The following is a 26130-nucleotide window of genomic DNA, read 5'->3' on the forward strand; positions in this document are numbered from 1 at the left end:
CTGCACGGGCCGGCAGGTGCCCCACAGCCCGGCCCGGCCCGCCGCTGCCCCCCAGCACCCCAGGAGCCTTTTCCCCGCGGGCTGCTCTCTGCTCCGTGCCCAGGCCGGGACAGCGGGCACCGGGAAGGCAGCGCCGGCGGCCGCGGCAGAAGGCAGGCCTGCCCCGCTCACAGCGTGCGCCACCGAGGGGTCTCCGGGGAGCGGGCCGCGGGGGGAAGCGCCGAGGGCTAAGCCCGGGGTGGGTCGCGTCCCTCCCGCCCCGGGGCTCTCCCGGCCCTTCGGGGCCGCCCCAACCGGCCCCGCGGAGCCGCGGGAGGGGCCCGAGCGGCGGCCCGGCCCGGCCCGGCCCGGCGGCAGGGGGAGCACGAGCGCGAGCCGGGCGCGCCGCGGGGACAGCGGGGCTCCCGCTGCCAGCAGCGGCCGCCGCGGGAGCCGCACGGGAGACTCCTCGGAGCCGGAGCCAGGCGGCGCGAAAATCCCGGCGCGGGAGCCGAGGATGCGGCCGCTACCACCGGCCTCTGCTTAGCCGCCGGCGCAGCCCTCCCGGCGGTAGCTCCGGCGCCCGCCGCCCCTCGGCGCCGGGCAGCAGGAAGCGGCGCTCGGCCGGCTCCCAGCGCCCCCCCTCCCTCCCCGCCCAGCGCAGAGCGGGCGCCGGCGGCACGGGCCGTCGCGGGAGCAGCGAGCGCTGGCGTCGGATGCCTGCGCTACGCCATCCCGGTGTGCCGCGGCCTGGACTCCGCGGGGAGCACGGGCGATCGGCGGGCAGCGGCGGCCGCTCCTTTGTGTCCCAGGTCGGTGCCGGGGAGCGGCGAGGGGGTGCAGGGTGGTCGGGCAGAGCGGCGGGACCGTGTCCGTCCCCTCCCGGAGGGCTGGGGCAGGCGGGCACCCGTCCGTGGCCGGCCTGTCTCCGGGGCCGCGGGCATGGCGGGCGGGGGACCTGTTTGTGTCGGTGTTGCCCCCCGCTCCCCGGCAGGAAAACTGGGGGAGCCTTTCCGCAGCCCGACCGGGTGGGCGGCGAGGTGGGGCGGGGGCTCGGCCGCCTCCGCCGCGGGCAGGGCGCTCTTTCCGAGCCCCCGGTCGGGGGGCGGCTCGTGGCCGGAGAAGTTTCTGCCCAGCCGTCGCTGTTGATTGTTTATCGCTCCGAGGCGGCGCCGAAAATAGGTCAGAAATAATGTCTCGCTCGTCCCCGCCGCGAAGTGTCCGAGGGCCGGCCGTGGTACTAGGAATTGCTGGAGGCAGTGGTGCCTTTTCCCTCCTTCCTTTCCTGAGAAATACGGGAGCCTCACAGCGTTTGAAACAGAGTTGAGGGGGCGAGGAGGGGGGGTTAATTATTTATTTGTTTAGTTATGTATTTTAAATGTCGGCTTCTGCGTGCAGTGTGGAAAGTTGCTGGCCGAGCGGTAGGAATAACTCCCAGCTATTTCCTGGTGCGCGGAGGGCGGCACTGGCGGCTCCCGCCCTCCCGGTCCGAGCGGGAACAGCCCGTTCCCCTCGGAGCGCCGGCAGAGCGGGGCCGGGCAGGGCTGGGGGCGGCGGTGCCGTGCCTTCCGCAGATGCTCGTCACCCCCGTTACCGTCCCTGGGATCTCGTCAGGGCTCACTTAACCTCGGGGCGCGCTCGGCAGGATTTGCATGATCAGTAAGCGCTCTGGTGGAAATAATGTTCGTTTCTTGTATTATTTCAAGCAAAAATTCGAACAGAACCAATTGGAAAGCTTGATTTGATAATTATGCGTCGCAAGCATACTGCTTGGAAGAGAAGTTGCATAGCGTAACAGATTTTTAAAAATTGTAATAGGGGGATTTGCAATCATGTTGATGCTATAACCAAGGAGATATTTGTGCTGATGTGTTTAAACCCACTTCCCCTTTCTCCTGGTTGCAGAGAATTTTGCTGACTGAAACGTAAATAAGCTACTGTTTGAGATCTTACATTTTATCAAGTAGAGTGGACATAAATGCCTATTTTGTTTTACTGGGTTTTATTTATTTTTTTATAAGTGGTTCTTTCAACTTGCTTAATGTCTTATAAATCGGCAAAGCCTGAGGTAAAATCTACACGCACCACCTTTTGGTTTGCTTGACTGATAGCAAGTAGCAGATGCTGCAGAATCTGTATTACTCTAGAAGGGAAGGCATTACATTTTCATCCATTAAATAACTCCAACTTAGCAGCTTGATTGTGAAGATAAAATTGCTTGGCCCTTGCTAAGGGATAAATTGCACACCCCAAATCCAGTTCAAAAAAATCTCTGGTTTGCTGGAACGTTACAGCTTTTTTACAATTAAAGAATTCTGGATTTGTGGAGGAACAAATTAGGTACTCCAGCATAGTTTTTATTATTCTGTTCAACAGTTCATTGCCCATTGAATTGTTTTGTGGGAAGTGGAAAATAATCTGGGCTCTAGCTGTATCTTTGCATGTACTTTAAATGAGTGAAGCACAGAGTTGTGATCTTGTTCTCTTTCTTCCATATAACTGTACCAGTAGTTACAGTCTGAGTACCTGCATTTGGTATGTCAGAGCGCAGCTATAAATCTTAGTCTGCATTTTCCTTGGGTGGACCAATTGTTTTCTTTTTCCCCCTGTAAGTGGCATAAGTCAGTTCTTAAGCTTTCCTTTGGCAATTGATAAAAGTCAGAGAATACAAATTTGAACTCATTCTTTGGGGATGTTCTTTAAATATTCTTTAAATATCCCTTGTGTGAAATACAATCCTACACTACTGGTGAGAGTTGACTGATATGTGAAAATACTGGTTTTGGACTTAAATTAGCCCTTTATTAATAAAACTGATTTGTTACCTTCAATTCAAATTATGGTCCATTTGACCAGCTTGTATAAGGTTTGGCATGAATAGTAATCAGTAATAGTAAAGTGCACACAGCAACCAAAATCTGTCTTCAAAACTGTGATTTTGAAAATGTGCCAGACAACCCAACACAGTTGTTGATTCAATTTGATTCCATTGTGATAGAATTTACTTTTGTTTTGAGCTAAGCAAAACCTCAAAAATAACACATTGGGTTCTGTTCAGATTTCAGGAGAGCTAAGCCCTTGCAGCTCTTCTGAAGCCCCAGTGATGGATGTGACGCTGTTACCTGACACTGCAGTATTGTGGTTTTAGCATTTCCCTTGGCAGAGCATGGGTTTCATAGCTCAATTCCAGGACTGTCTCTGGTGCTTTTTTCTCACAAATACAGAATTAGTGAATTCAGTTCCCAAGCAGGGAGAGATGTGAAAACTGAGATCTGTTGCTCACTCCGACATTCCTGGTTGACTTTGCTAGTCAGTTATCTGCTGAGAAAGACACTGACAAGTTCTAGTGGACTTGGTTGTGGTTTTGAGATATGATAAGCACTCTTTGACAGGATGTTTTTATCAGTATCTCATTCTCACCAGGTTACAATCTGGTGTTTTGGTGCTCTCTTGCTGGAAGTGATTAGAATGGGATATGAATGCCACAGCCATCTGTCTGCCTGGGGAGGTGCATAGGAAAGCAAGGAATGAGGCAGATTACTTTGAGTGTCAGGGTTTTCAACTACTGCAGGTAAAGGTATGGGAACCCTTTATGAGCTCTGACTCTTGTACTGTTTTTTCCTTGAAGAGAACCTAGTTGCCTACACCAGCCTGGGAGGCAGGTACCCAAATGTTTATTAATGTAATGCTGAGAGTACTGGTGCCCGTGTCTCTCTCTTGGCCTGGTTGCTGTCCTGAATAAATTTGAAAGTTAAATCAGTACCAAAGATGGACCTCAGTGTGAGAATCAACAATCAAGGGTTGTGAATTCTTGTTACTGTTGACCTTGTTTCAGTGTTTGAAGTTGTTATTGTGATAAAGACTATTGTTACTCATCCTTGCTTGGTAACTGTTTCATCTTGTACTTTGTGTTTTCTGTCTTGAAGTCTTTTTTGTCTTTTTCATCTCCCAGTCCCTACACACTATAGGACAGTTTTGACAGAATATACTCTTGTTAGCCAACGTGGAAGAGTTGCAGTTTTTATTGTGTGGGTTTTCCTCTTCCCCTTTTTCTCTGTATGGAAAAATACAGTTTCACTAGTGCTTTGTTTTCATGACAGGAAAGATGAGTAGCACCTGTGTGTTGACCAGCCATTGTCCCTGATGGATATTTGTTTTGACAGCCTGTTGTTGTATGTCACTTACCTCTGACAGGCTGTTGCTCAGAGAACCCATAGCCTAAATAAATACTACTGTGTCAAGTACCAGCACATGAATTTATTTTGGTTAACTAAGAGCATAGCTCAGAGTTTCTTGAATTATTAATTGTTTAATTTTGTATTCAATATTCCTCCTAATGAACAAGCATAGAAGATGTGATTTTTTTTTTTTTTTTTTTTTTTTTTTTTTTTTGTTAACAAAAAGTTTGCAATCTTCAAAACTTTTATGAGTTCCTATATCCTGATAGTACAGTTCAGTGGTTACAGTGGTAGTGCTGGGTTGACATTTGGACTTGATGATCTTTAAAGGTCTCTTCCAACTTTCTTGACTCTATTCTGTGATTCTATAAGTCGCAATCCTGCTGCTTTAAAGGAATGAGAGATTGGTGAAATCTGCTCAAAAGTCACATTTTTGGTCCCTGTGAGCTTGTTACAATCATACAGTACTTCTGAAAAAATGCTAGTTCTATGTTTTTCTGCCACAGCTAGGCAAAGCAGTAAAGTATGTCCTTACATTCTGTTAATATTAATGCACCATATGTTTTCTCCTTGGCAAGACACGTGATTTTATGTTTGCTACACATCTGCTGATTTTGGCCTTCTCTAGCATTTTGCTAAGCACCTTTTGAACACATTAATTTGTTGGATACATGTCATTAAGTATTGTGTGTGGAAAAATAAGTTACTGTTGAAGTAGGAACATAATTAAATATTTATGCTTTTGTTTATAGCAAAAGCAGTTGGTATTTAGTAATGTGGTGCTGCTGATATTTGTAAAAGTCTGTTGTACAAACCGTCTTCCTCGAAGAACAATGCCTGAAACCTTTGTGGTAACAAGAGTATACAACAAAGAGTATACGAGAAAAAAATCTGAAAGGGAGGAAATAAGTTTGCCATAGTTTTGGGTCAGGAAGAAGTCAGGTGAGCAAATTGTGTTTACTTCAAGCAGGAAATTGGTGACAGTATTGTTCTTGGAAAGAACAGACAGAGAAATAAGGAACAGAATCAAATAGCACAGAGCTCAACTTACAAGTGGAACAAAAGTTGAAAATGCTAAAGCAAATGAAATGACATCAATTCTATTTTTTGTTAGATGATTTCAGTGCTTTTTTTTTTTTGTAATGGATTTTCTGTAGAGGTTTTGAAATTGGGAATATTTTTGTTGTGAAGAATTTTGAACTTTCTGTTGTGCAAGCAATTTTGTTGGAAACAAGATACAAAGTTTCACTTACCAATATTTCTTACTAAACCAAATAAAACATGTCCACATTTCTGAATTCCAAGTCTTGTATCAGAAAGAAAGAAAAGCATACAGATTTTGCTGTATTTAGCTTTCTAGTGAAGCTGTAAATGTGTTAGCTCTAATGCTACAGAATTATACATATATATACGTACGTATGTGTGCATATGGTTTGCTGAATCTTGTTTGTGAAATAAATCACAAACATGTACACACCATACCCCCAAATTAAGAAGAAATCTATAGCATTCAGCAGTTAATTTTGCAGGAGGCTTTACACTTGGCCTCTGACATTTTGAAATAACAAACTGACTTGTTTTCCAGACGCAAGTCTGCTTACTATAATCACAACCTTGTTCACGTGCTGTGACCTCATGAATTAATCCCTGTTACTGACAATGCCATAGGTCACTCATTACCTGTTGCATAAAGGATGTTGAGAGATAATGCTTTATCGTGCTTTCTAGCTATAAAATAAACTGAATTCTCTTTATGTCTTAGATTATTTTTCTAAAATTAATAAGGAAGGTTTCCCTTTCAATTTTCATATTAGAATGGTCTGCAGTACATTTTCTGTCTTCTTTCTATTGAAATTTACAAGGAAAATGTTGTAGTATGTAGAAGAAGCTGTACTTTCTCCCCAGGCTGTCAATTCTGTTATCACTTGATGATTTTTCTGCGTAATGATTGTATATTTACAAAAATCAGTCTAAATAATGTAATTAATGCTCCCGAGTTTTAGTAGTAGGGGTAGTAGTAGTTGCATATGTAGTGCTTTTAAACTTAATTATAATTGCTTGTCTGTCTATTTATAAGTGGCCCATCTAGCTTTCTGTAAATGCATATATATGTTTCTAAAAGATTTTCTGGGTAAATTCTGAGATTATACCAGCTATCAGATAATTCTAGAGCTGATGCTTTCTGGCACCTCTGACCTTCAGTCTGCCACTGTGGTGAAAAAAATCCAGATTGAAACATGCCAAGGTATTGATGATATTTGAAAGTACTGAAACAAGAAACCATAGATAGTAGAAAACATGTTTTACTGCTTTACATGTAAAACAGCTTAGAGAAAAAAACCTTGTAATGGGTGAGGTCAGTACTAGATCTGAATGTGGAAGTCAGGAGCTAGATCTCCACATTTGTGGCCATTCTTTCATGCTGGGCTTCTCTAAAAAGGAATTTAAATTTCTTCATGAATTCTTCATGCTTTTTCTAATGAAGGCCCTTGTTGCTGGGGCAGAAGCTCTGATCCATAGGGTTTTACTGGCTGTTAATTTTATTTTGCATGTCCTTAAGAGACAACCTGTGGACAGTGTATTGTGTATCTGTGAAATTGGTTTGAGTGCCTGCTAATGCTACTAATGTTAGAGCTGAATTTGAATCTGTGACTCAAAGCTCTAACAGATATTACCTGCCTTTGATGGAAATGTGTAAAAGCTGATGGAGTTTAGCTAGAGTGATGAATTTTCATGGCCAGTCACCTTGCTCTTCTCAGGTAGGAGAGGAAGGAACAATAACCTTTTGAAAACCAACCAGCCATGCTATCAGCAAGGTAGGGAAAGCCTCTGATGACTTTGGTTCCTAGTTGTTGGGCCTTTTTTTTCCCTGAATGTTTGTGCTATATTTAAGCAGTGGTACTTGCTCTAGTTTTAGCAAATTTGAAAGCAGCATGTAAGAGATTTAATGATTACAAAACGTTAGTACAAGAATTTCTAACTAAACATGACAAGTAAATGGTAGGAGAAAAGGAGTGAACAAAAACTGTTCCATACAAAACACTGTCAAAATTGTTTAAGCAGCATTGCTGATGGTTCAAGCTAATTCAGAAAACAGTTTTCTGGTTTGTTTTGATGTAACCCTGCAAGCCTACCCAATGAAGTTACTAAAGGTGATAATTAGATTTGTTTTGTTTCCAATGTGCTATTTTGGAAACAGAGTCTTGCCATTTTAGGTTTGTGTCAGTGTTTTTAACAGCTTATCACACGTCAGCATTGTTCTGTTAGTGAAATGCCATGTGGGGAGCGGGAGGTAAGAGGAGCATGAAGCCTTCAAGCTGCAACATAAACAAAAGCAGATCTTGAAACTGAATTTGTTAATGCTGCTCTACTTACCTGTTTCATAGGGACTCTTCAGTAAGATATTCTGGCAGTGTAGTGGGGGAGAAACCATGCCAGCGCTCTAAGGGAGGGTTGCAGCCTGTGGAGCTCAGATGGAGCAGGCTGTGCTGACTAGGGCAGCCCTGTCGCTCTCTTCCTCCACGACAGGGAGCAGAAGAGCTCTTCTTCAGCAAAAATGGTGCCTGTCTCCTGACACCAGATGTGTTGGTTGGTTTCTCTGCGGGCAGAGCATGTTTTTGGGCCTTTTGGGACAAAGCTGCTGGAAGCTGCTCAGCTTTCCATCCTTCTGTGCCTCCTTCTGTAAGGAAATGGCCTGCGGTGCCAAGGAGGGTTCCTAGGTGAGACGTTGCCTTCCTGGAAAACCAGGCCTGTGAGTAGAGAGCAGAACTTGTCCTGCGAAGCAGGGGGAGGTTAGACTGAGCTGCTGCTTGGGCTCTAAGGTCATGTCCATCCATGGGAGAAGTAGGGCGCTACTGTCCAGCTTTTTAGGTGAATCAAAGAAAGGAATGGAGGGTAAAAACATCACCTCAGGAATGGCTGCGAGAAGGGGCAGTTTCTTTCAGTGCTACTGAGACCTCTTTGCTTTGCTGTGCCAGGGCTGTGGCTTGTGGAGGCTGAGGGGACAACTGGCCAGGGAGCCGCTGTGTTGTGCTGCTGCACGCTTCCCGTCCCCTGCTCGATGGCACTGCTATTTGTGGAGCTGTGCTTTGAAACCGGATAAGGAAGTGATCTGATCAAGCCCTGCAAAAATAGATTATTCTAAAATGGTAACTAATTAATTTTAAAATGCTGTCCCACGAGCGCTGTGTTGGCAGTGTTAAGGGGGCGATTGTATTGATGCTGTGAAGATGTGAATGAGCACCTGAGGCAGAAACTTCTGAAGCTGTTTCTAGTGTAGAAGACTTAGTGTAGTTTCCCAGATAAAGTTGGCTTAAATTCTTGCTATGCCCTCACTCACTTCTTCAGGGTAAGGTGTTAATATAGGCATACTCTGGGGTAGATCAGTACAGCTGTTTGTGGATTCATGCTGTATTTAAACCAGTGAAATGTTGCTGTTTAAATTAAAAACTAAAAAAACTAACAACTGCCTCCCCTCCATAACCACCAATATCTTACAAAGTAACCTCCAAAATATCTGTAAAGGTTTGGTTTGGTGCTGTGGGGCTGTTTGCCTCCTACAGCTGCAGAGATGGCTGTTTGAGGCGCAGGTGTAAGCAAGTCTGCAAGGGTAGCAAAAGGATATAATTTAAAGACCTTGCTACTGATCTATAATGTGCTGCTTTCTCAGGGTGCTTACTGACATCTAGTCTTCTTATAGTGTGCATGCTAAGATCTGCTCAGTTTGTTCAAGCTACCATCACAGCTGTCCACTAGTGCTGATCAGTGTTATCTTTACTTGACACTTGTTTCTTCAAAGACTTTTTTTGCCTGAGCATTTCTCAATAAAAAAACACACACTCTGCATATTGTGTTTAGTCCCTTCTCTTCTAAACAGCTAAAAAAAGTAGGAAGTGATTAAATTTTATTGCATTTTTTTCCCTTGGGAGTAGGGAGTGTGGGTTAGTTGGTTTTATTTGTTTGTGGGGGTTTTGTTTTATTTTTGTTGTTATTTTCGTTTGTTTGCTTGGGTGGTGTGCTTGGTTTGTTTGTTTGTTTTCTGTTAAGTCAGATCTGTTTTGCTCCAGGCTTCAGTGACACAAAAAAAGAGTGTGGAACATTAAGGACAGAGCATTAAAATCTTGTGCTTGGCTGGTTTGGGTGATAACTAAGTGAACTTACTAGTTTAGATATGTTTCAGCTTAGTGCCCTTAGATTTGGAAGTGCACAATTCAAGCTGCTGGAAGTGCCATCTGAGGTTGCAGAGAAAAGTATTTCTTCCTCATCTGGTCAATATGAAGATAACTGAGCATCAAGAGATCTTAAAGCCTTGGGCCAAATTGACATGTAGGTATTTGTTTGCTACAGTTTGTTTTTGAAAAGCTTTAATGCACGTTCTGAAATACTTTCTATGACCTCATTAGGTCATGGCTTGCAGTGGCAGTCTACTAAATTGTCCTTCAACTTTGCACTTGTATCATTCAACCAGAAGTAAATTGCACTTTGTACTAGAGTAATATGGATTTGACTGTAAAATTAATGCATGTTTTGTATAGCAGAAGGTTACAGACAGCGTCTTAAAAGAGGGGTCAATTAAAGAGAGGGTCTGACACTCTTCAGTGTCAGATAATCATTAACAAAGGAAGAACAAAATAAGAATATATTACTTTTTTTCAGGTAGTATTGAATAAAAGTTGTGGGTAGTTGTTATGAGATGGTAAAAACAGTGTTTTACATTTCCAGTTTTTAGGTTTGGTTTTTTTTTTTGCCCTGAAGATCAGGGAGTTAAACTTTTAACCTAAATGTATGTGTTATAATGCTTACCTCAGTTTGTTTTGTTAAAATGGTAGGAAACTGGAAACCAAACCACAGGGAAATCAGCAACAGTGTGGCCAGCAGGACCAGGGCAGTGATTGTCCCTCTGTACTCAGCACTGGTGAGGCTGCATCTGGAATCCTGTGTCCAGTTCTGGGCCCATCACTACAACAGAAACATGGAGGTGCTGGAGCGAGTCCCAAGGAGGGCGGTAGAGCTGGTGAAGGGTCTGGAGCACAAGTCCTGTGGGGAGCTGGGGGTGTTTATCCTGGAGAAAAGGAGGCTCAGGGAAGACCTTATCACTCTCTACAACTACATGGAAGGAGGGTGTACCAAGATGGGGGTTGGTCTCTTTTCCCAAATAATAAGTGATAGAATGAGAGAAAATGGCTTTAAATTTTGTCAGGGAAAGTTTAGATAGGAAAATTTCTTCACTGGAACGGTTGTCAAACCCTGAAAAGGGGTGTCTTAAGGCAGTGGTGAGATCAACATCCCTAAACATGTTTAAAGAAGTGTGGAGTTGCCACTTGAGGACATGGTCTTGTGGTGGAGATAGCAGTGTTAAGTTAAAGATTGAACTTGATGATTTTAGAAGTCTTCTCCAACTTTAATGATTCTGTGAAAAAAGTGAAGTCAAGGATTATGTTTTTAAAGACCTAGTAGATATCCCCAAATCAGCTGCCTTTATATTGGGTTATTATGTGTTGAAAAATATAATAGTTTTTGATACAGTACTCCTGTGTATTTCTGAAAGAAATTATATTTGTAAGAATGTCCTGTCAGAGTCACTGTTTTTCTTTGTTGGCTGATCCAGCCTATCACCACCAATGCTATTACTGTAGGAACTACCAAGGAAGTGGTTTTGTGACCGCTGATCCTGGATCAGATTTACTATCAGATTATCCCCTAATGTAGCTTCGATCAGGCAGCCAAGCTATCACATTTCTTAAGTTAATAAGAGTATGCAATATATCATTTGTACTAACTTAATGCCTACTGTGGGAGGAAATACAGTAACTATTTGGCAGAAAGCCTTCCAATACAAAATCAACCTGTCAAATCTAGACTGTATTTACTGTCTTGTCAAAGAATGACCTCAGAGCAGGTATTGGAACAATGACTCAACTCTAAATTCTGCTGTTTTATTTACAGAGGACAATAATACAGAATTATTACCTATTAAAAATAATTTATTGATCATATATCATTAGATTTATTTATTCATTTCTCTTGAAACCAAGGGTTTATTTTTCTGAAAACAAGTTTACTTGTGGTGGGAGAGAAGTTGCAGCTTTCTTTTGGAGACTTTTGATTCTTAAAATATGGCAGAGTAATGACATTAAGAGTCGTTGGAGACATTTTAATCCATCCATCCCTATGAAAGTTATTTTTTATTTAATGACATTATTGGGACATGGAATTCAAAGAGAGAGAACTTTCTTCCTTTGTGCAAGTAGGAAAATTAAGTATGTTTTAAATACACTTAGACAGACCCTAAGGTTATATGAAGAACCTATTCCATTGGACAGAATCAAATATTTTAGTAAGCTTCCTTTTCCTACTTTATTAATTCTTATCTGATACATCCTTCATAAATTCAGTAGTTTATAAATGGTGAATGTAATAGGCTATGCAATTTGGCTTTTTTTAAGCCAAAATACTACAGCCTGCTATTTATTGGGTTTTTTTCCCATTTACTGTAAAATTCTTATATGCTTTTTATGTAAAGTTCCAAAATACTTTGCTTGGTTGTTTAGTATAAGCACTTTATTTTGGTTTTTCCTGTAATGCTCTTCTGAATAGGTTAGAAAAAGATAGATTGTGAGTTCATTAGTGGAAAATTATAAGCAAAACAAGTAATTAATTTACAGATTTATTTCAACATTTGCAGATGTATTTCTACATAACTACATTACTGCTGCTGTAGTTAGAGGTATTTATTTTCATCGCTGTATTTGAGGTAGCTCTGCTTCACTGCCGATTTTCATGGTCCACTCTCCATGGTTCTTGGCATCAGTATGTGGAAGTTCATTTTTCTCTGCCAGTGTGTGGGATCAAAGTGGGACAAGGTGGCTGGCATAATGTAGTAGCACATATCCTGAGCTGCTAGTGGTTATCATCAAAATGCTCCATTTTAGTTGTTTCTGACTCAAAAGCAGTCGCATTTGTGCCAGTTATTTCATACCCCTTTAATAATTTTTAAAATGTGGGTTTTATTTTTATGGGAGGTCTTTATAAAAGGCAAATAAAACATTCAGTTTGGTTTGTTCATGTTCTGTTTCTATTTTTTCTGTGCAAATTACTGTTGAAACCATTGCTCAATTCATTTTAACGAGAAAGAGGAGAAGGCATCTGAGACATGATGCTGTTTTTCTTTAGCGTAAATGTTGGCTGAAGAGAGAAGAATTTAGTGTCCATACTGGGAGGAAAAATACAGAAATCTGTAAGCATGGGGTCTGTTTTGTAGCAGGGTTTTTTGTGGTGGAGGGAGAACACATCAATAAGAATGAGAGCTTTTAGCTGTGCTCTCACAGAACTTTTCCTGTTAAAGTTTTTAATGAGGAAGCTTAGAAATAACATGTCATTTGTCAAACAGACAAAGACCAATGTTAGGATAGAAGGGAATAAGCCTAATAAGTGTTCAAGATGAATTATTGTATCACATGTATGATCTATTAATAGGGGAGAAGAAAAGAAATAAATGCAACATCTTAATGACTTCTGTGCTCAGTGGGAATAATCAAGTTGTCAGCTCAAAGTAGTGAGTATGTTGTTTTTATCAGTGTGCTGCATAAGGGATGAGATATTGGTGCTAAATTTAAAGCAAAAAGTATGAAAACTTGAATTTTAATGCCTGATTAAGTTGGTTGTTTATCTAGCCCATTAAAATGTCATCGGTATCTTGCATTAGCTTTGTTAGAATCAGACCTTATGGTTGGCTGGGAAGTAGTCTAGTCTTAGAGAACTGGGCGTGAAGAAAATTGTAATAGTTGAGTTTTGCCCTGAGCCCATGAAAATTAGGTCGCTGTTTAACTATATGTGTAGTTAGTTACTTCACCTAATTATTATAGCTATGAAGCTTTAAAAAAAATTAATTAGGAAATCCTGATGTAAAGCAGTCTGTTCTGATGTATTTTTCTAGTGATGGTGATGTTGTCTTTTTAAAATTGGGATAACGAATTGAATAAGGTATTCTCAATATTTCTGTGCAAGGATTTTGTTTGTTTGCTTGTTTTACAGCATGATGATTATGCAATCCAAAATTCAACTACCATTTCTTTTCTACACCCTCACCTTTTGAATTATGGAGAAGCAGGGTTTATTTCTAGTGCTGGGAAGCTCTAGTCTCAACCAGAACACTGTGATATTGAGTGCTGCATAGCTCTGAAAGGATTTCAAAGGACAGGGGAATTATGCTTGCAGTAGTCCAGTCTCTCTCTGCAGGGAATGCAGAGAGAAAGGTGAAATGATCAAAATAACAGACTGGTTCTTTGCAGCACCATGCTGAACTAATACATGCAGTGAATTATGCTTTTTCAGCCTCACAGTAATTAAAATAAAAGGATATTAGCTTGGAAGAGTTTTAGCTGTATGGATAGATGGGACATATTTCTTAATTGCATGCAGAAAAATTTGGCACATCTTCTGTACAGTCTTGCCAAAGTCTATGAGAACCCAGAGAAATTTAAATGAAAAACAGTGTCTAGGTTTCCAGTCAGATTGTGCTAGTATGCACACTCAGAAAGTAGGCATTAGGAATAGCCTTGTTGGTCAGGTCAAGAACTTTGTTTTCACCTCATTAGGTTTCAGCTGAAGACAGTGTCCAAGAAACAGCTAAAATTGGAATTGAAGGCAGTTCTCAGGTGGGGGGGACAAACCTGTGAGTCATCAGCACAGAGATAGATGGTGCCTGAGTTTGTGTTGGCAGGTGCTGGATCTCTGAGCATACAGGAGAAGAGGACTGGTAAAAATGCTCAGGGGTGGTGGTGTACAAGGCTCCTACAGCAACTTTGAAGAAAAATACTACTTGAATGTTAAATGAACAGCTAGAAACAGACTGGAGCAAAATGAATGCTTTGTTCTATTTTCATTTGTAGGTTCTTTAGTTTTACTTTTGATTTCCACTGAATATAAAATACTAAATCTAAGGCTACAAAAAATGCAGTTCCTCAGAATTTTGCATTTTTTCTCTCTCTCTCTCTCTTTCAAAAAAAAGAACTCAGTCCTCTTTAAAAGAGAACTGGTATGACACAGGTTGTAATGGATTGCTAAACAAATGTAATAAATATTGCTGCCGTATTTATGTGGCATTATGGCTTCAGGATTCTACTGTCTTATTATTGAAAACTTGAGGTATCAAAGATGTAATACCAACATGACATGCGCAAGTGAAATCTGTTTTAAAAAAATCCAGATAATGTTTTTTTATGTTCTACTTTCTCTGTTTTCTTCCCTCTGAAGCTAATGCAAAACCAGTTCAGTTTCACAGCTTGCCCGCACAAGCTGTGATAGATTTTTTCTTTGTATTTCTCTGAAATATACTTACAGAAAGATGCAAAGTTCCTTTAAGAGGCTAGAACTAAGTGTTCTCTTTTCTGTGTCTTTGAAATCTAAAGGTCATCAGATAAAAAAGAGATTTTGCAATTTTTTTATTGTTTTTTTTAAGTACCCTTATGGTTTCAGAGTGCAGGAGAGATGAACTGCTTCTTAATAAACAGTTTTAAGGTAGTGGTTTATCAGGAGCTCCGGGGAGAGTTTCAGAATATTAGGTGGTGTTGACCTGCCTGTAATGTTTGCTCTAAGAAAGTGGGTTCATGGTCTTCTTGTTTCCTGAATTTTGGCTCCTGTGGAGAAGGGACATAAGATTTACCAGGAGAATCTCATCAAACCTGTTCTTGTAAGTTGTCTCCTCCCTGGTGGGTACCATAAGGCTGTGTGGGGGCTTGAGCTGTGTTTGATGACTCAGGCCAGAATATCCTCCTACCTCTTTGGGACTGTGTTGCTCCTGGAGAGCTGAGAGTCTATCTGAAGACTGAGGAGGCTGTGGGGTGGCTAGAGGTGTACCAGAGTCCTCTGGGAGCCTAAAATTCCGTGGTGAAGACAGGGATAGTTTGGCTGGACAAAGCAATGTCAGCTTTGCCAGAGTATTGGCTTCATGAGAAGTTATATTTTTTACTTATTTTGTAAAAATACATATCAGACTGCTACACTTTAGGAGAGCTGAAAACTGCAGTGGAGGATCTAAGGTCATTTTGGAGAATGCTGGTAGGCAGTTCTTGTGTGACTGTTGTTAAAGGTTGTTATTAGAATGCAGGAAAAGAGAACGAAGTACATAAATACTAAAACTTTCTAGAGATGTTGCTCTTAGTAAAATGCTTGTTTGTTTGTTTGTTTTTCAGTTCAAGCAGTATGTTTTTGACAGCAGAGAACTGGAAGACTGGTTGATTGCCATACTAAAATGGAGTATTTACCAGTGCAGGTAAGACATTCTTTGAACGTCTTTTTGCAGTTTCATTTCTCATTTTTTCGTTTGCAGAAGTGTTGTTTTGCGGTTCCCAGTGCAAATAGCTAGATTAATGGCAGTGTTACACAATCATTGTTCTGAAAACAAAGCTGGTTTAGGAGGTTATTTATTTTCAGTTCACTCTCAGGTGCTCTGATGCCGCTGCTGTAAAGTAGACTAAAATGATCAATTTAGAAAAAAAAAAAAACAGAAACAAGAAACAAAAGAAATGTCCTTTTTCCTTCAGACAAACATTAAAAATATGTTATCCTGTGATCCACTTTGTATTGTGGCCTCAGGAAAGATTAGTTTGGATAACTAAAGAAAGTGGTGAGGTGATGTGGGGACAGCATGCACCAGCCAGGATATATAGGAGATTTTCCAACCTAGGAAAATAAGTAAACCCTCAGAAGTATGAAGAAAAGGAAGGGTTTGGCCCTCAGTGTAGGATCAAGTGGCTTTAACTGACCTTTTAACTATTGGAAATGTTAAGTCTCAGTGCTCTGAATACTTTTGAATATAGAAATGCTGTTTGGATTATAAAAGTTAAGTAGCTACCAAAAGTTTAGAACCCCCTGTTCTAATTTATGTATTAAGGTATTGTAATTTATTATCAGACCTTCTGGTATGGGTTTATATGCTGCATTAAACTCCATTTCTCATGTAGAGAGCTCCTACTAAAGGATTCTTTTGTTTCTTAATGCAGTTTATTATCTTGGTTTCCAAATGCTAATGATGTGCTTTAAAATACAACAGTAAACTCATTAAATATTAAATTGAGTTGTGGACTTTTGTTGTAGATGAACTTTCTGGAGTGCAGCTATAAGTTTGACAGGAATCTATGCAACAAATACCTCCACATAAAGGTATTTGTTGCATGGATTGGCTTTTGTATGATTAGTGTACAAGCTTAAGACATTGTCCAAGTTGAGTTTCTCCTTTAAAATATTTATTCACTGCATAACGCTTTCTATTACACAGTTCACAGAACTATAACTGTTCTGTACTGTTTTACTTTGCACTGGTATGAAAGACTTTGGCAGAAAAGTAGTGATGTGGTTTATGTCAGCCCAGGACAGTGAATGTTCCCCTTCTTCCACTTTAAGGCGCACGTGGGACAAGCTGAAGTTCAACTAAGCAAAAGCTATTCTCAGTGGTCACCCTGGTACCTGCAGTACACAGCACTGCTTGCTGGATGTGCTGTTCTGTGAACTGTGCCACAGTATTTCTTACTGGTTTTGCAGTTGCTACTGCAGCAAGGCATAGACACTGGTTTTTTCCAAGTGCTGTTTGTAGTTGAGCAAGAGCTGTGTTACTGGATTAAAATGCACGGTCTTGTGTCATGCAGGCCTGTGGTTGCTGGACCCTGTGCTTGGCCTGCAGGGAAAAATTGCCTGCTGGGCAATTTTTAGTGAACTGGCTGGGAGTGCTAAGTAAGCTCAATAGAGAAAGAAAGGAGGGAGTGGCCCCAGCTAGAGCCATATTATACACAGGAGGAATACCACGAGTTCACTGGACAGTCCTTTTGGCAGTCATGCAAGATATGGCTCTCTTAAGTTTTCGGGTTTTTTCGTTGAATTAACTCATTCATAAAATGGACCTTTGAGCTTACCTAATTGGACTGGGTCTGGGTTGTTCTGAGTGTTCGTGCTGGGGACTTGAGAGACCATGATCAAGGCCCAACAGCAACTTAAGGAACAGTCTTCCTTCCACTTAATGAAGGCAAACAGTTCAGGGAGTTAGCACCACCCATTGTGTCAGGACACCAGAGCCTTGTCATGTCTTCCTCTCTTGAGAATGTAGTTTCATCAAAATGCAAGTTGGGTGAGATTGCCCCATGGCATCCTTAAAAAGATAAAGATCCTTTTGCTTTTCCTTGAGTGCTTTAAAGTGGCTTCCTTTTGAGTACTGGACAGTTTCATCCATAGTGCACAGGGTTTGTTGCCCAGCAGCCAAAGGTCACAGTGGATCTAGGATCTCTGGATCTCTGCTCTGTGGCAGGTCAAGTTTCATTTGCAGAATATACACTTACATTTTGGTAGGTGATTCTCATGTGATAATGCAGTATTGCAGCCCCAGAGAATTACAGTGCAGAACATTTTGTATCTAGCTTTAAACCACAGAGGACATCCCTATACAGTACTACAGACAAAGCAGTGGAAGAGGGAATTGCTGCAAAGCCCTGTAGGCCGTCACTGCCAGTCCTAGCACTACAAAACTGTAGCAATACTTGTGGCATCATTCAGTTAGTCTGTTGAAGTCCTTTGATTGAAATTCAAATGATGACAAGATTTTTTTAGACAAGCTGGGTTAATAGCATCATCTAGATGCTGTAATTTTGATCTTGTGATAAGGGCCCTTGATCCAAGTTCTTCATGTTGTCCTAATGCAGCAAAATTCCTCTTCCCCTGCCCCTGTTACATCAATAACGTACTGTTCCTGTGTTTTTGTAAAGTGCATTCAGAGTCCCTGTATTGGCTGTTAAACCAAGCTCAGAATTAATGTCTTGTTTAGAATTTAAAATCTACACGTGTGTTACAGTGCTTGAAGTCTTCCAGCTCCTCTAGAGTGAGTACAGAAAGGGAAGTCTTATCTTGAGTCATATTCTAAGACAATTTAGTTGGTAGGCTAGAGGTTGTTCCTCTAAAGGTAGCTTTGCTTTCAGCTGACTAATACCTGCTGCAACCATGACTTTTTTTGCCACCTACTCTGTTTCAGTCTCAGTACTGCCTGCTACTTCACAAACACCCAAATGCATGTTCAAAATTTTAGAAACAAAAAAACCCATAATCCATTCAAGCTCCAGACAATGTCTACTGCTTCTACATCACAGCCAGAAAAATTGACTAATGTGCATGAAGTACAGCCTGCTCAAGTTGTTTTTTTTTGTTTTTTTTTTTTTTTTGTTTGCTTAGCCCTCAAGCCATACAGTGCTTGCAGAAACTGGGAAGTTTGAAGACAAGTGTTTGTGGAAGGTGTAGTCTGTTTCATTAATCTAGTGTTGAAGGGAAACCAGCAGAACTTAGTAAAATCTGTAGGATTTTAATGTAGGTATCAGCAGGCAGTTGTAAAGTAGCAGGAACTTGCTATTCTGTGGCTGTGAAGATGGCAATGAGAATTATCACTTTACTACAAAAAAAAAAGAATTACTCAAAATTGGCATGTTGCCTTCCTTAACTTCTGCCTTCCCCTAGAATCTCTCTGTCTAAAGCCTTACATGGCCTGGTCAGACACTTTCTCTTTATGGTTTGGCTACACTGTAATTCAGTTGTTGCTGTCCTCATGCAAGAGTTGAGGCTCTGCTGCCTGCCTGGACATTCTGCACCAACAAGGGCTGGAAGCAGCCCATGCTCTTTTTCTCCTTGTCAGAGAGTATTTTTCCCTCTCCAGCCAAGAACCCGAGCAGAGCTGCAGTGTGTGTACCAGTAAGTATGTAGGTACCAGTAAGTGCCAGGATTGTATTATGCTGACAATGTGTTGTGATGCTTCTCTGATAGCACTTGATTCCTTCACAAGAAAGGTACAAGTTACTGTGAGCTGGATTTGGTACATCCTATATTCTTGTTTACCTCAGGGCCTGCATATTTAAGGAAGCTGTGAAAAACTGTGTGTAAGCATTGTCCTTTTTAGGACCAGATGTGCATTATCCCTAGCTTGTGTTCTAAATATTTGTTTTCTCTTTGTTTTCAGTAACTAAGGTGCTGACAAGTTTTGACTTCTTCATCCTCATAAACATGAGTGAAGTTCAGGCTATGGTAGAATTCTCTGTGGAGCTCCACAAATTCTTCAATGTGGATTTGTTTCAAAGAGGGTAGGTAGAATGTTCTTTCAAACTTTACTCCTTTGGATGGCTATTGTTGGAAAGACCTTAATGGATACTCTGTCTTGCAGCATTGCTTCATGTATTACTGACTATTTTTATAGGGATGTGATTTTTGTTTTTTATTCTGTATTGGAAAGTCATATTCTTTCTAGGATTTAATTGTAAATATTGAAATAATTTTTCTTAAAACCTAATTTTTAATACAATTTTTGTCTAATTGGAGATGAGGGAAAACCTGTAGATATGGAGAGTACATTATATTCTTACCCAGGCCTTTACCCTTGCATATGTTGATATCTGTAACCCTCTTGTTTGAAATATGATAGATGTTTCTCTTCAATATTTAAAAAATGGTCTTGCCCCAGTTAACCTACTCGTTTATCAGTTTGGCAGGGGAGAATTTCATCAGCCTCTCTCCTCTCACTGTGCTGTGCCTCCAGTTACACGGGATTCCAGGCTGCCTCTTTAGACTCTCCTGACCTCCTCTTACTTCACCTTATCTCTATAGAAGTCTTTTCCACATTCCTTTCATTTGATATTACGTGATTGTCCTAGATTACTTTCTAAGGTCCTTGTTTCCCATGGCTATGCAGGAAATAATCCTTTGTAGCTTATTCTGGAGCTATTAAAGATTATTGGTCCTTTAGTGTTGTGGTACATTAGCCTTCTGTCAGTCCTTAAGTAGATGACAGTAAAAATGCATGTTAAGAGTTTAGGCTGTGTTAGTGTTTGCAGAGATGGAACAAGGTGTATCAGTGTTGATTTATGATAGCTGCTTTTTCCAAAACATTGTAGAGTAACTTTCCTCAGAAATAGTGTTAAGAAAATACATTTGTGTTTTTAGCTTTGTCTTAGTTCAAGACGGGGTGTGTGTGTGTGTGCATGTGAATATTGTTTTCAGTACAGTTAAGGGGTTTTTTTGACAGAAGTGATGACCCATTTTGTTTGCTACTACATGCAGTCAAAGTATATACAACAAATCAACGCCTTTTTAGGGAAAATTGTAACTTCACTCTTCATTGGAAGAGAAGGAGTAACGAAGGTTTAAGAGGTCTGTGAAAACACTGAGAATATTCTAATTACTTCAACAAAAAAGCACGGTGTTTTGAACTGTAGCCTTTTTTAATCTTTGAAATCAGTGGGCAAGGAGAGAGTAGAACATGGCAGCACATTTACTCTAATGGAGAACCCAAAGGGAAGAAAGTGTTTGGGTTGTCTTAACCTTACAATTCAAATGGTTCCTCAGAAAGGTAGTTGAGAAGCAAAGCACAGCAATATAATTACCAGTGCTTTACCTGGTGTATTTCTTTTTAGCTTACTCTTGCAGTAAGCTAAAAAGCAGTACATTCACAGGGCAAGTTCAGACAGGAGAATGCTGACATAATGAGAAAAGTGACATGAGGAGATAACAACTTCTCTGGTTTTGACCTGAACCTTAAACTCCAGGCACATTCCTGTAGAAATTAGTGTCAAGAAGAAGAGGGAACTTCCAGAATCATTTGACAGACCAAGAAATGTGACTATTGCAATTAATTCAATTTGGGTAGGCTGCAGTATTTTTCTAGGAAACTGTCTTTGTGTTTATTTGAGACCATATGTAATACTTCTGTTGCTGCAGGAGCTCTTGGATAATGGATTGAATAAGCAGAAAAGGAAATCTTTAGTTTCATTGTTAGCCTCCTATTTTTTAGCTATCACTGTGTTTAGCATGGTTTGTCTTGCCAAAATCAAGTGTAGAATTGATTGTATTGTGTGCTTTCAAGCCTGCCCAGCATGGCATGCTTGTCTCATGGAGTTAGAAACATCATGACCTTCTGAACTGTGTAGAATAAAATGTCAGCTATTGCAAGTAATCACATCAAGTTCCTTATTAGAACTTAGAAGATTTTGCTCCAAAAGTATTTGTTTGCAGAGTGAGTCCTGATTCTCGCTCATTTGATTACTGGAGATGTCATCATTCCCAACCTAAATTTCCTTCTGATGAATTTTAGTTGTTTTTCTTAACAGCTTTGTCTAGTGAATCACTATATCATCTGAAAGTGCACCCTTATGTATTTTTTATGTCAGTCTTTTGTCCCTTTTATTAAATATGAACTAACGTGAGTTTGGTCATTGGAATTTGTGGCATATTCCCCATCCTCCCTTCCTTTTCTGTAGAGCCCACATACCCTAATATCCAGTCAAACCCATTTTACTCTCTTCTTGCTTTTATACCTATTTGAAGAAATCTGCCAACTCTTGCATCCAAAGTGTCTCATATTTTCTTGGATTTGTATCTGTAGTGGCACTACAATTGCCAGAAGCACTTACGACTGTGTTTACACTAACAATTAAATGGGGTATTTAAGGAGCGAATTACTAAAAGCAGTGTTGGTGTCCATACATCTGTGTGGTTCCATGGTTACTTCAGACTAGATTTTAACCTCATCTTCTGATGAGGACCAGATATTTTGTAAGATGAGTGTAATTTGAAATTGTTTGTATCAGTAGTTGGCTCAAACTGTTTTGTGCCCCCAGGGGCTGAAGTGCATTTTGTGACAGGTAGATCAGAGTAGTTCGACTTCCTTAGGGGACATCCAGGTTCTATGACTAGAAAGCTCTCAGTGAACTGAACCAGCATGCAGCAAACTGGTGTCATTGGGAAAGTGCCTCAAAACCACTCTTTTGAACTAAACTGGTCTAAATAGTGCAGACTGAGCCAAAATTTCTCATAGTATTTTACTCAAGATCATATTTATATGAAGGGTTGTAACTATGTTATCCTCCTAAGTGACCCTCTAAAGCAGACTATTTTCTTTACTTCAAGATGACTTACTATTCCAAGAAGGGGTAACAGACAGTGCCTTGTAATAAAATATTTGTCATATGTATCCAATACAGCTATTTTGTTATGTTTTCTTATAACTGTGCCATTTGCTTTAGTCCCAGCTTGTTACAGGTGGCTCCATTGGTTTATTTTTATCTGTTATTACATTGAAATAAGGCTTCACACAATTTTTGTTTTGAGCTAGTGAGATGTGATGATAGGAATTTTTTCCCAAACAGTGATTGATACAGTGAGTATTTTGTGACAAAATGAATTAAAGAAATGTGTTTGTTTGGGACCTGTGAGAAAGATAGTCTGAGATAGTGAAGTTTCAGGCTGTTTTATCATCTTAGGTCATAAAAGTTCACACCAGTAAGGTGGGGGCTCAATAGTACTGATCTTCTATAAAGACAAAGGGAAATATAACATAGCTTGACTGCTATGTCAAGTGGAGAATGAGTTGAGTGGAAAATTGGTTGGATGATTCGGCTCAAAGAGTTATGATCAGTGGTGCTAAGTCCAACTTAAAGCTGGTGACCAGTGGCACCTCCCATGGACTGACACTGGGTCAGTAAGAATGACTTGGGTTGGAAAGGGCATTAAAGATCATCCAGTACTAACCCTCCTGCCATGGGGGAGGCACCTTCCCTTAGAACAGGTTAGAGCCCCATCCAGCCTGGCCTTGAACACTTCCAGGGATGGGGTGATCACAGCTTCTCTGGGCAGCCTGTTGCTGTGCCTCACCACCCTCTGACTAAAAGAATTTTTCTAATATCTCATCTAACCCTACCCTCCTTCAGCTTAAAGCTGTTCAATTTCAAAGACTTTGCTGTAAGAACAGGTTGCTTACCCCTTCATTTACATACATTTTGTATGTGTTGTCATACATATATATCGTGAACTGAGATATAAATGTGTTCAGAATGTCTCATTCCAAACAACTGGTTACTGAAAGTGCCTCAGTACTTTGTAGTGCTCAGTTGAAGTTCCCATGTTCCACCATGGGGTGAAGGGTCCTGCTGTCTAACTTGGGATGGTTACACCTTTTCTGTGGGTAGGAAGAGTTTCCTGGTAACCCTCACTTGTGAGATGAGATTTTAATTTATTGGAGCTGTGTATTGCTTTTTTACTTGTAAATGGCAAATCTAATGAGCTAAAGAGACTTAGCTAGTAGTTTGTAGTTTAGCATAGTGCACACATTGCTGCAAGATCTGATTTGAAAAGAGCTTTCACCCACATTTTCCCCATCTCTGTGCATTTTTATAATCCGAGTGTTAAGTTCTTACTTTCTCACTAATCTTTTGTTACTTCGTCACTAGTATGCATGCATACACAACTGGCCAAAGCTGGGTTTAGAGTACTAATAGACTTTGTCTCTATGTGTTTTGCCTTTTTTTTTTTTTGGTACCATTTTAATTTGTAAGGTACAATACCTGCAGTTTCATTGTGGGTTTCAGAAAAAGAACTTCCTAATGTTTTTTTTGGCAGTGTAAATTTGTTGTTACATAAACTATGAGGAAAGGAAGTAAAATAAAGTAATAACAATAGCTCTTTATTGCATATTTACTGCTCAGTGTGTCTTAGTTTTCTTTTATTTGACTTTGTTTTGGGTTAAAAGATTCTTATAAAACCTCATTAAGAACTTATATTAGTAATATATGTCTACCACACTTCTTTAAAGTCTTTTTTCTTTTCACTGTTGGGTAACAGATGGAAGAATAATACTAAATATCTTCCACAGGAGAGACTTTGGCAGATTTTAACCTAAAAGGTACTTTTGGAGATGTATCATATCTGAAAGGTTATTGGTAAGATCGCAACATAAGTTGCTTGTGAACCCAAATCCTATTAAAAGTCAAAGGAATTTAAGCTTTAGAGACTACTGAAAATTTTGCCTTATGATATTCTTCTGTTCCATAGATTTCTGGTTTTCCATGTGTAGATACTCACTGATGTGTCTAAGCAGCATTGACATTTTATGCTTTCATGCATGTGGTTGTGTAATGTAGCTTAAAGGAATCAGAGTATGAAATTTAATTAATCTTATTATGATTACTCAGTGATGTCTTGAGAAATAATGCAATATATAAAAAGTTGCATTGTTTTCTGGACCCAGTGAGTTGCCTACCTTAATTTTAAAAATTTTAACAGGAAATTAAAATTCAAAATGTACCCTTCCAACAGGACCACATTTCTTCATCCTGTTTATGTCAGAAATGAAAAGGTTTTGTCCTTAAATGAAGAAGTAGCCCTTGCTAATGGTTTGTGTTGCCAGCATACAATCAAATAACAAACTCTTGATGGACAGGGAACATTCAGGTTCACCTCTTTGGTTTTCTTTTTAATTCATACAGCTCAGACATACTTTTACTTTCAAACTATGTTTCTGTATGACATATTTTTCTGGAAATAAGTGTTGTGAATTGCCTTCTGACAGGATAGCTTATCTTTTGAAGTATTGTACTATGATCTTTACTTAATGTAATGCATTTTTGCAAAGAAAGAAGAAAGCTGTCAAATTTGTCTAACAGTTGTAAGATGAGCTCTGTTCTTCAGTTTATAGTTTTACAGTAATACAAATAGCAATTATACAGGTTTAAGATTTGGAAGGCTAGGATGTAAACTCAAGAGAATAATCTGTCCAGGAAAAATTATGCAAATATTTTCAGTGTTGGAATTTTGTTGTTTTGTTTTGGTTTGGTTTTAAGTGGATCAGTTTCTGATTCTAGTTTGTCAGTGGATGCTCACGTGCAGGTCCTGCTTGGTTTGAGGCAGGAAAGGGTAAGACTGGGAATGAGCAGTGGGAAAGTCTTATTTTAAATTGCCATTGCTACAGAAGTTGAAATTTAGTATCATCAATCATCCTATTAGCCCCTGGGATGCGGGTGTCTGAGACACCAATGACATGGTCTGGTCCCAAAGAGCAGAACAATTTAAAAGACAGACTCTTGTCTTCTAAAATATGATGTCTTATATTTGTTGAAAGTAGGGGTTAGAAAAGTAAGTGGAAAACTGATCACTATTTCCTTTGAGTTAACGGAGAAATTAAGGTTTTTTGAAGCACACTGGGTAGAACTGAAGACATAGGTAGGTTGTTCTGCTTGTCTTCTTCAGTTATCTGAAGTGCCATGCCTGTATTAGGAGACTTCCAGCCACACAGGGAAGCTTGTCTGGGGGTCACCTAGAGCCACTGTAAATTAGACTGCTTTTGAATCCTCCTCCTTGCTCTTCTCCGTGGTAATTCCTAGAAGTCCATACTCCAGCTTAAGAAACTAAATGAGATCCAGATGCTGCAGGTTTTAGCTGCATATTCTGACCCATAAAGATGACTGTACAGATGCTTGTTTCTTCAGTCATTATACATAGAGGTATAGCTAAGAGTTGGTAGTTGTAGTTGTCCTGAGGGTATATTTTTTTTCCTGTATCTCCCCATATTGCAAAAATATTACTTCAATGTTTTCTAATGTTCATGGGTACTCATTGCATCTTCTAGACTTCTCAGATATGGGGTACAAATTTCAAATCACCTGAATTTTATTCAGATTTTAGCTCTTACATTAAAGTAATACTTTTGGACATTTTAAAAATAACAACTTTTGCAATTGAAATTAGGATTTTGCAATGGAAAACATTTTCTCAACTCAGAATTAAAGCTGTCTAATGGCATCCCATCTCCTTCAGGCATTCAATTTGGCAAAATTCCATTTTCTAAGAACAAAAAAAAGAAGAGCTCAGATGCCTAGTTATGCCATCTTGCTGCCTTTCTGGACCTGACAGTGCTGTGGTAGGCACAGCTCTTTGGTGTGATAGTGATATGGCATATTTTGCTGTTCTTTGAGATTGCTTTTGGAGGGTCTCTGTAATTCCTTCTTTCTTTATGCAATTGAAGAAATAGGGGTCTTGTGTATGTAACACCAGGTACCATTTCAACACTGCAGAGTAACAATTGTACCTCAGCATGCCTTACCATGCAGTCTATCAAGAGAAACATGATCAATGAGTTTAGTTTAGTGAGGAAGTAAATGACAGGGTAAGACAGGAATGAGTA

General features: G+C 40.2%; 1 protein-coding gene across 4 annotated transcripts in view; it reads left to right on the plus strand.

The window, feature by feature from the left end:
• The first annotated feature begins 392 nt into the window (after positions 1-392).
• FAM135A (family with sequence similarity 135 member A) overlaps positions 393-26130 on the plus strand; it is an 80085-nt gene continuing 54347 nt past the window's right edge. For 2 of the 4 annotated variants that reach the window (XM_084203328.1, XM_084203331.1), the window contains exons 1-3: positions 393-791; positions 15350-15429; positions 19144-19264. In XM_084203328.1, the coding sequence (XP_084059454.1) occupies positions 19188-19264 (77 nt within the window). In that variant the 5' untranslated portion in view covers positions 393-791; positions 15350-15429; positions 19144-19187. Of the gene's footprint in view, positions 792-8934; positions 9483-12632; positions 12712-15349; positions 15448-19143; positions 19265-26130 lie in introns of those variants that run through there. The other 2 variants (XM_084203330.1, XM_084203329.1) reach the window with 2 other exon arrangements.

Source organism: Fringilla coelebs (assembly GCF_963513975.1).
Source record: "Fringilla coelebs genome assembly, chromosome: 3".
Classification (NCBI taxonomy): Eukaryota; Metazoa; Chordata; class Aves; order Passeriformes; family Fringillidae; genus Fringilla; species Fringilla coelebs.